Source organism: Protobothrops mucrosquamatus, unplaced genomic scaffold (assembly GCF_001527695.2).
Source record: "Protobothrops mucrosquamatus isolate PMUCROS unplaced genomic scaffold, P.Mucros_1.0 scaffold492, whole genome shotgun sequence".
Lineage (NCBI taxonomy): Eukaryota > Metazoa > Chordata > Lepidosauria > Squamata > Viperidae > Protobothrops > Protobothrops mucrosquamatus.
This window is the reverse complement of record NW_015386810.1, coordinates 590,458-600,297: the sequence shown is the minus strand read 5'-3', so window position 1 is coordinate 600,297 and position 9,840 is coordinate 590,458. Positions and strand designations below refer to the sequence as shown.

At 42.2% G+C, this 9,840-nt stretch overlaps 1 protein-coding gene across 1 annotated transcript; it reads right to left on the bottom strand.

Moving 5' to 3' along the window:
- Nucleotides 1–870: 870 nt before the first annotated feature.
- Nucleotides 871–9,162, bottom strand: KRT18 (keratin 18). Its single transcript, XM_015816767.1, has 7 exons — nt 8,644–9,162; nt 4,764–4,846; nt 3,985–4,141; nt 3,636–3,800; nt 3,365–3,490; nt 2,319–2,542; nt 871–1,122 (listed from the first exon to the last, which is right to left on the bottom strand). The coding sequence occupies exons 1-7, from the start codon at nt 9,109–9,111 to the stop codon at nt 1,005–1,007; spliced, it is 1,341 nt and encodes a 446-aa protein (XP_015672253.1). The 5' UTR covers nt 9,112–9,162; the 3' UTR covers nt 871–1,004.
- Between the last annotated feature and the right edge of the window lie 678 nt (nt 9,163–9,840).

Here is a 9,840-nt window from a genome sequence, read left to right as displayed (position 1 = left end):
GATTTTAATGTTTAATTACATTGCATATCCAAAACATGGTATTCCTTTATGAGCAGCTTTGGATATACTCTATGTCTATATAGCTGCCAAATTATTATATATTTTTGGAAGAACACTTGTGTATCTAACCCTCAACTTTTGAATTGGCTTTATATCAATGAAAAAGATCAGCCAATATGATTGTGTTGTCTAGGTTTCATATATGCATTTTGATGTAACTGGTAATTTTGTATTATAGAAAAATAAGATACAACTTATCACTGTTATTATTTTCTAAAACTACATTGTCTATTAATATTTCATTTTTTTTCTTTTCTATTTTACTTCTATGGTTAGTGATTTCTATTTGCATTCTTTAAGAAATTAAAAGTTTGCATAGTTGTAGACAGTCCCCTGGAGGTGAATGGGTAAACACCAAACACTGGTAGAAGGATCATGGGTAGTACTGATGTCTTTTGTGTGAAGGACCGTTGTTCTTGTCTATCACTATCGATTTCTTCAGATTTCTCCAATATGCAACTATACGATACGATTTTAGGCACATCTCCCTTCTCGTGTGACTGCAGAAGTGAGATTAAATTTGTTTGCACTGTATAAGTTTACACTGTACATTACACCAGGCAAGTGGTTCCATGGTACACAGTTGAAATGTTTAGGTTCGTAGGACACACTACACTATAAAGTATTTTTTGGATTTGGTTTAAGGTGTAAACCCAACTAAAATAGCCTATCCAAACCATGGGTTAAGCATTATGCACCAATCTAGCCAATATGAAAAGTGCTTCCTAAACACAGAAACATCACCAGAGGATAGCTCTCAATGCTGGGACTCTGGGGAATTTCTCACAATAATGGCACAGGTACAACATATCACCGCTTTCAGGCATATTGCTTTATTGAGTTGTGTAATGAATCAGCCCAATCCCCTTCTTCAGCAACCTCCCACTTCAAAATAAAATGATGCCACTGCAGTTGCACCAGGAGGTCTGCTACATCAGAGGAGATCAACGCTTCAATGTTTTGGTTTCGCTGGTCTCCGACACCATTTTGCCATCCACAATTTTGGTGGAGTGAATCTTCTGAGAGACTTGCATGGTGCTTTCCAGTAAAGCATCTTTCAGGCTGAAGGAAAAGAGGAAAGATTTGGGTAATGAACAAAAGTCCTTTTCCACATTTGATGTTGGAATGTAATTATCTCACATATGTTACTGGTGTAGCTTGATAAGTTCCAAGCTGCATGTTATGGGCAAAAAAATGATTGAATTCACTTGGATAAATCGCCGTATACATTCTAGAATGTTAAAGTACATTATGAAGTCCTTTCCTAAGATAACATTCCCCGCTAGGCATGTTAGAATAGTAGTAATTATAACCTCAAGGTGCTTGGAAGGCATCAAGTTGGGGCAGGCTGCAAAAAAGCAACATTATAAAATTATGCACTGAGTTGGTCTCAGGTTACTAAGACTGTAGCCTGCACTTTGCATGTAATGCTGAAAACACTGTAAATATCAATTTGTTCCTTTCAGGCCCAGGTGTGACTGATTTTATCATGTAAAGGATCCGTATTCTAAGCCAAATCTACTCTTAGACTCTAGCAGTGTTTCTCAACCATGGGAACTTTAATATATCTGGCTGGCTGAGGAGTTCTGGGAGTCAAAGTCCACATATTTTGAAAGTTGCTAAGGTTGAGAAACACTGGACTATAGTATTAAAAAATAACTTAGATATCAGAAACAGCTTCCCCATAGCTACTTTCAAATATTTCTAATGTTTCTGCTGAATTAATTTATCAAGGATATTAACTAGAATTTAACAGATCTAGCTAGGGCTGATATATTTCAAAATTTAAATTCAATTCAGCTATATGTGTGATATTTCCTTTCACAAGTTTGGTAAAAATTGTTTCAGAGCTTATTAAAGAGATGGATATACACACATGTGCAAGGCCAGCAATTCTACCCATTACTTAAACTCAAAAATAATCTAACTAGGCACAGAATATGTCAATGAATTTTTTAGTCTTAAAAACTGATTGAATACTTGCAAACATAACCATCCTTCATAGAAAACAAATGACTTTATTTCTATCACAGCATATCTCAGATTGTTTGGAAAAAGCGATTGGTGAGTCTTAGAATATGAAAGCTGAAGGACTACTCTGGATGATTTGATGTTTGGCTCCCTAAGCCAATATGACTCTTGATAAGGAAGTGGCAATAATCAAAACCTCCAGGGGAAACTTATACAGATCAAAGAAACAGCTCAATTTCTTTGCCTCTTCCGGACTAGAATAGACAAACAAAAGTGGAAAGGCTTACTTTAAATCCTCTCCGCCCTCCAGCAGATGCCTATAGGTAGCAATCTCTGCTTCCAGCTTGTCTTTGATGTTTAACAGAGCCTGATAGTCATCTGCCTGGCGCTGGACATCATTCCGTAGCTGAGACAGTTCAGCTTCTGTCCGCAGCAGAATTCCATTCAGATGTTCTATTTGCATTGCATAGCGAGACTCCACTTCCAGCAGGTTGCCCTCCAGACTGGCTCTCTGTAGGGGGAGGGGATGACAGAACAAGAAGGAATCAGGATCATTCTTTGCTAAGCCAAAACTCTTTCTGGTCTGAGGTAGCATTTCCATACTGCAATATTCCTCATTACCCCCCTCCCATGTGATCGTTTTGCTTCATTCATGAATTCAGGATCGCTCATTTGGTACCATCTGATCTCTTGTGGAATAATTCTACATTTGCTTGCCTTCTTTTTCCCCCAATTTGAATCTAACTCACTGGTATTGCATATTGGTCGCTGAACAAAACAAATTCTCTAATGCAGGGGTGTCAAACTCGCAACATCACGTGACGTGTTGCGACGTATCATGACTTTTTTTGCCATTGCCGGCAATGGGGTGGGTGTGGTTTCGCTATGATGCATCCAGCCCAGGGGCCGGCAGTTTGACACCCCTGCTCTAACGGAAACTCAATATCATTTTAAAATTGGTTTCAGTATTGGAGAGAGACATAAGAAGCCAAAATTAAGACAGGCACAACAGACTAAGTAAGCCCTTGGTTTGTTGGGCTTAGCTGATTAAGCCCATCCAACTACAACTAATTTGATTAGCTATGGTTGAAACAAATCACAGTTTGGCATGTGTGAACCCCGACAAGGCCCTTAAGCCTGCATTTTCTTCAATCCCATAAAATAGTCATCTCTCCATCTTAGTACTGTCAAGGGGTGCAGGAAGACAACAACCACTATCTAAGACAACATGCCTTATATCCACACCAGCTGGTGATAATACAAGTTGTACACCCTAAACCCCTGCAAAAGACAAGCCCAAGACTGTTTTCCATGGAAGCTCCTGCCAACATACCACATTGCGCATAGATTCCAGTTCAATTTCCAATGTTTGGACTGTACGTCGTAAATCCGTCATGGTGACACGGGCCGTTTCAATTTCTTTGGAATTTTGGTTGATGACGGTGGTGCTCTCTGAGATCTAAGCAGAAAAAATGAAAGCACGTTGTGTTACCATCCGAAGCTCTTTCTTTCAAATAGTCTCTTGGTAATACATTTTGTGGGTCACATAAGGGAATTTAAGGAGGTCAGCATGGAGAAAGCTAGGAATTAGCTCTTCTGCCTACCTGCTGGCTCCAGTACTTGTCCAAATCCTCAAGATTCTTCTGAGCCAAGGCATCATACTGCGCACGAATCTCTGCCATTATCTTGGCCAGATCCTGTGATTTGGGAGCATCTACCTCCACGGTCAGACCAGAGTTGGCAATCTGGGCCTGCAAGGTGGTGACTTCCTAAAAGGTACAAAAATAGCAGCATTTGGGCTAACTCAGAGTTGAAAAGACAGCCTGGAATGAAGGCAACCCATGATTTATTGTCACCTCTCTTACACCATAGGAGAGTAATTAATTCCCTTCCCCTTAAACTACCGGCACTGTATTTTTTAGAGTTCACTGCCCAGTGCCAATAAAGACTTACATCTTGATGGTTCTTCTTCATAAAGATCAGTTCTTCCTTGAGTGCTTCGATCTCACTTTCCAACTGCAGACGGCTCATGTTGGTGTCATCAATGACTTTGCGGAGGCCAAAGATGTCACTCTCCACTGACTGGCGAATAGCCAGTTCAGCCTCATACCTGGGCAGTGGGAAAAGGCAGGATTAGGTTCCCACAGTAATCGGGTTTCTGAAGAAAAAGTGCTGTTGGATATTATGCTGATGGCAATGAGTTACTGAGAAAGAACCAGAACTTTATAGAAGCTGTATCCCAGCCAGGGAAATGGTAAAATAACACAATTAGATGCAAAATTCTGCTTTCTGATATTTATAAACCGCTTCCCACATGCTTAAAATTATATGAATAAGGCCTAACATCTCAGAAAATAGAGAGGCACTTGACTAAGATTTATATTGATTCAGTCTTTTGTGCTCTTGCCCTCTACCCTATTAGTGACCTCAAAATAAATGAGCAACATCAAAATGAAGAGAAAAAAATATGTAGAACTCAGAGAGGTTGCACAAAGTTCCTGACTTTTATCATTTATAAACCTTTTCATGACGTTAAAAATACAGTTTTTAATTTGTATTAGCCTTCTTTTTCTAACAGCTTTCCTTATTCCTTTAAACTTGAGGTGTAATCCAAACTAGCTGGAGAACATTAGACTGCCTAACCCTGCTTTGCCGATTGAGACTTTGGTTGTTCCCTGGGCTGCTGGACAGGATTCCAGAGCCATTTAGTGAACTGGAAGGAAAACACTCACTTGACACGGAAGTCATCAGCAGCCAGACGAGCATTATCAATCTGCAGGACAACACGAGCATTATCCACAGACTGATCGTAGATCTGAGCAGAGGAAAGGAAGCACACATGGCATACTCATAAATGTGAAATAAATATTTGAGTTACCAATCAGAAGAAAAAAACCTGGACACTCTGGCATGGTTCCTTTAACAGCATAAATTAATTGGCAGAAAGCTACAGAAGAAGCCTCTCCCACCACAAACCCAATGACACAGATTTGTGCCCATCCAGATGCTACAAAAAGCAAAACCTTCTACAGCAGTTGCTAAACCCCTCTTCTCCACACATGCTTGGACTGAGATTCCCAGATGGGATGGGAGAATCAAAATACCCAGACATTACTTTCCAAGCTTTATAGTAACCAGACCTGAAACTTCCTTTGTTTTTTTTTTATTTAGGGAAGGCTAGTGCAATCTAAGCCTTCAGGTTTTCAGCCAGCCTACAGAGTTTCCATTGTTTGCCTAAGCCATTCCAGGTGCAACTCACCTTCCCAGTTCCCAAGGCAACAGGGAGGCCACGATTTTTAAAGGAGAAGCTGCCTGCTTTGATCAAGCAGCTTCTCAAGTGCCTTCACTTTTTCCTATATGTGTCTCCAATAGACCTGGGGACCCAGGCCCAGAAACCACAAGTTCTACTTCCAAGCAATATTGCCACAGATCTGTAAATTAAATTACTTTGAGCAGGCCAGGGAAATGCCACATTCTACTGTGTAAAGCTTTCAAACTCACTAATTTTGCTGGGTTTACAGCTGCTTTTTGAGGAGTAGGGGGAAGATATTAATTCAGCTATCAGGAGTAGGGGGAAGATATTAATTCAGCTATCTTTCAGAAAGGCATTTTCATCCCCTTGTTTCTCATGGATGTTCAGCATTAATATTTTTCCGGGATTAGAAGCTGACATTGTGAGACACTTTAGCCTAGCCTTCTTCCCTTTTATATTGTTGCAGAGCAGTGTCCAACTTAGCAGTTATTCCTTAGCAACTACAGTATAAGGCAAATCCTGAAGTTCCCAAAGTGGTGCACCTGGGCTCTCTGCCCTAAGTAATTTGTTTGGTTTGGGATTGATTCTACGATGACAGCCATTTTGTGAATAGGCAAACCCAGAGCATTCAAGACATGTTGACAAAATCCCAGATGTGTGTCCCTTCCTCCGTTGTCAAGAATTTGGAACCTTAATTCAAATTCGTTTAATTCAAGTATTTGCCATTGTCCCTTAGGAGAACTTCCACATACATCTAATTTTATGGCCATAGACCTCCTTGAATAAAATGGCCACATGCAAAAGTGAACAGGGCTCCTTTGCCTTAAACAGCTGAATGGAAAGACTAATTTCAGCAGCCATTAAAGATGCTGAAGGAATTCTGACCTCTTTGGCATTAACAGTGGGTGGATTACAAATATGTAGAGGGGCAGCCATGAGCCCCCAGGGCTTACTCTCAGGAAACCTGCCCATAAGATTACAATCTCAGTAAAGTATCCTAACAGCGGGGTACTGAATTTCCAATAAGCCAGGTAGCCAGTGCTTTTCTTATTTGTACCTGTCCGTAAAAACTAATTTTCTATTGCCAATTAAATGGGGGAGAGAAGGGACATGGAAAGAAGACAGAAAAACAGGCCTAGCCTGTTTTGATTTAAATAGCAACCTGCCCTCAAGGATTATTATATAGGGCAAGTCAGCCTTTGATCCAATTCAGCAGGTCTAGCATAGTCACTTAACTTCCAATGAATTGATGGGCCGTACATCATGTAACCTTTGAGAATACAAAAGAGCTGGAATCTAAGGCTTTTAAAAAAAAAAATTAAAAAAAGGTCAGGTGAAAAATAGTACTATTCCTTTCCCATATTCATGGGAAAAGCCACCACCACCAGCCATGGCTTTTAAGAAACCTATTGTTTCTAGCAGACAAAAGTAATAAGAAGGAAGGGTTCTCTGGAGAATTGGGTATGTTCCAAGCAACCATACCTTGAGGTATAAGCTAGCAAGAGCTTAATTCTGCTCTCCTGGTAACAGATCTGCTAGGTGTTATAGAATGGACTTAACTCATAAAAAGGGCCCCCATGCATAAAGTGGCTATGCCTGGCTTTGATATGGTGTCAGGTGTTACTTTAAAAAAAAAGGAAAAAAGAACAGGGCAGGGCAGGGCAGGGCAAGTAGGGATTGGAAGCTGTTCTGAAAATGCTTCCCAGGGGGGGAAAAAAAGAAAAGAAATTGAATCTCTTTCCCCCAGGACATTTTTATTCTTCCACTTTCTGCCTTTGCACCACACCCTCATCTAACCAGCTCTCTTGCTTTCTGTGCCATATACTTGATCTTAACAGGTGCTGAAGCTTTTACCGTTAGTTATCTTTATTCCCTTTGTTTGCTAAATGATTTCACACACACCATAAAAATGATTCACAAGAACAAAATCCTTTAATCTACTCAGCCTTTTAACAAAGCTCTTTTGGATTCTGTTAGGCAACCACCATTGGGAGCATTCCTGTAAGCCAAAGTTCCTCTTTTTCAAAACCATTATAACCCAGCCCTTCCCAGTCTGGTGCTCTTTAGAGGTATTATACTGCAAGTCTCAAAATCACCAAATTGGGAGTTAGCTATTCTCTACTGCTGTTATGTCTGCATATGAAATTTGCCTTTCTCCCCAGGTTGGCCTATTCTTTCTTGCTTGGCATGAAGCTGCAGGAATTTTAACTCTTGACCTAGAGGCAGGGAACTCTCTTTACCTGTCCAAGATTTATCTCAGGTTTAAGATGGTCTGGTGCTTATTCTTTGACCTTCGTAAAATAGAGCCAGACACTTTTTCATTCCTCTACAATGCTCTAGACTGGTTCTGTATTAGAGCCATTGTGGAATTGTAAGTGGATGGGTACATTTAGGCAACTGATTCTATTCCTTAGACCTTCAACCCAAAAGGACGTATCACAAAAGTTACCCTGTGGTAAGATGGGCAGCCAATAAATTTAATATAAATTAAAAAAGGAGGCATGGCAAAAGAAAGAAGAATGCAAGATAAGACATGGAAAGATGAAAGCTTTTTTCATGGAAGGTACCTCTGAAAAGTTCTACAGGATATGTTAATTGTATAGTAGGTTCCTTGTTGCAAAGTGTTGCTGGGTGCTATATTTAATATTGCCCAATATGAAGTACATTAAATATTTCTTTGCAATGGCAAAACACAATAAAACGAGCCAATTTGTTTGAGCTTCACTTATTGCATCTTTCTTTTATGATATGGAAAAAAATAACCAATCCCTGTATAGTTGTCCTCTCCCTTTCCCCCCCCCCCCCATACACAGGTTACATTTCTTCAAGAAAAACTCCACTCAGGTATGCAGGTAAATTCTATACCAGGTCTAAACTTTCGGAGCCATTCAAACTTCAGAATGCAAACATGGGAGGTTCCTCTTACATTAGTTGTTAGCTGTTGGCCCACATTAGTTTCTTCTAGTAAACCATTAACCTGCGAATGCAAGCTGTTGAATGCCAAGTAACTGCTTATCAGGTAAGGCGTATAGGGAGACAAACGTTGTATTGGCAGGATCATTTTTCAGGGAGACAGAGCCGCTTTCACGTTGGATATCTTATCCACCCTCCCCTTCCCTTTGCCCCCCCCCTTATTGTGTTACTCTCTTGATGAAAACAATTAATGCAGGCAGAATGGGCATACTTAAAAGGGGCCAGAAGGAGAAAAGGTGTCCTAAGTCAGAACTAAGAGCTTGGAAAGTGGGCATTCAAAGACAGTATTCCCAATTTCAGAAACAGTTTTACTTTCTATTAGGCGGGCCACTGAAATCACTATACTACCAAGAGTTGAGGTGCCTATTACCCAAGGGTTTTCTCACCTGATTCTTCAATCCGTCGATGATTTGAAAATGACGGCCCCAGTCTCGGGCGCTGGGCCCTTTCTTTTCCATGTACTCTCTGATCTGGATCTCCAGCTTCCGATTATCGGCTTCCAGGCTGCGCACCTTGTCCAGGTAATTGGCCAGGCGGTCGTTCAGGTCTTGCATGGTTTCCTTCTCGTTCTGGCCCACCCCAGACCCGGAGAGGTAGAGGCCGCTGCTCATCCCTCCGTAGCCCCCTCCGGAGCTCCCTCCATAGCTTCCTCCTCCATAGCTTCCTCCTCCATAGCCACCCCCGTAGTTTGAGCTCAGGCTGGAGACTCTGGAGACAGAAATTCTCGAGCCGGAGCCCCCGGCTCCAGCGTAGACGCTGGCCGCGCTGCCCCCGATGCCAAACTTTAATGGGCTAAGGATAGGGGGGGCAGAGATAGGGGGGGCGGACAAGACGGTGGACTTGGTGAAACTCATGGTACCTGCGAAGGCGAGGAGCAGCAGAGACAAAAGGTGGGGAGAAGAAGTTGTAACGTACAGCCTACCTCAAGCGAGGCATTTATAGCTAGGAGCAGGAGCAAGGGGCGGGCCCACCTCTCCCACTTGCGCCTTGTTGCGCTCAGGCTGGAAGACGCGGGCCAATCCAAACTCTGGTCTCTGCAAACTTTTTCTTTCTCGGATTTGCGGCTCGGCGCTTGGCCCACTTCCAGAAAAGCCGCCGAAGGAACTGGAGGAGCCTGGGAGGCGAAGGGCCTTGGGTTCCGCCTCCTGCCTTCTGTGGCTGCGGGGTAGACCGGCTTCATGGAAGGTGAAGCCGACGCCCTGTCCGCGCCCAACAGCAACATTATTTAACAGCCCTGCAGACATTTCATAGGTGATCGGGATGGGTTAACTGGAGCCTGAGAACCTATGCAGGGGTCTTCAACCTTGGCAACTTTTAAGACTTGGGGACTTCAACTTCCAGAATTCCCTAGCCAGCATGGGGGTTGGAAATCCCCAAGTCTTAAACGTTACCAAGGTTGGAGACCCCTGTGCTACACTATTTCAGACACACTGAGATCCGAGTAGAACTGAGCCTCTTTTGTGTCTCGCGAATCCTCGCCAGTAAACCAAGATTGTGGGCTGGGGAAATGGAACAAGTCATAGCCTGTACTGTGTAGACGATAGAGTGGATGGCAAGGATAATAAGCCATTTCTCTGCGGGTA

What these genes read in the sequence shown, in the direction of transcription:
- KRT18 (XM_015816767.1), bottom strand. Translation starts at nt 9,111, where the DNA reads ATGAGTTTCACCAAGTCCACCGTCTTGTCCGCCCCCCCTATCTCTGCC. An exon ending in TGAAGAAGAACCATCAAGAT is followed by an intron (nt 3,801 to 3,984) that starts GTAAGTCTTTAT and finishes TGTACCTTTTAG; the next exon opens with GAAGTCACCACCTTGCAGGC. An exon ending in ACAAGTACTGGAGCCAGCAG is followed by an intron (nt 3,491 to 3,635) that starts GTAGGCAGAAGA and finishes TTTTCTGCTTAG; the next exon opens with ATCTCAGAGAGCACCACCGT.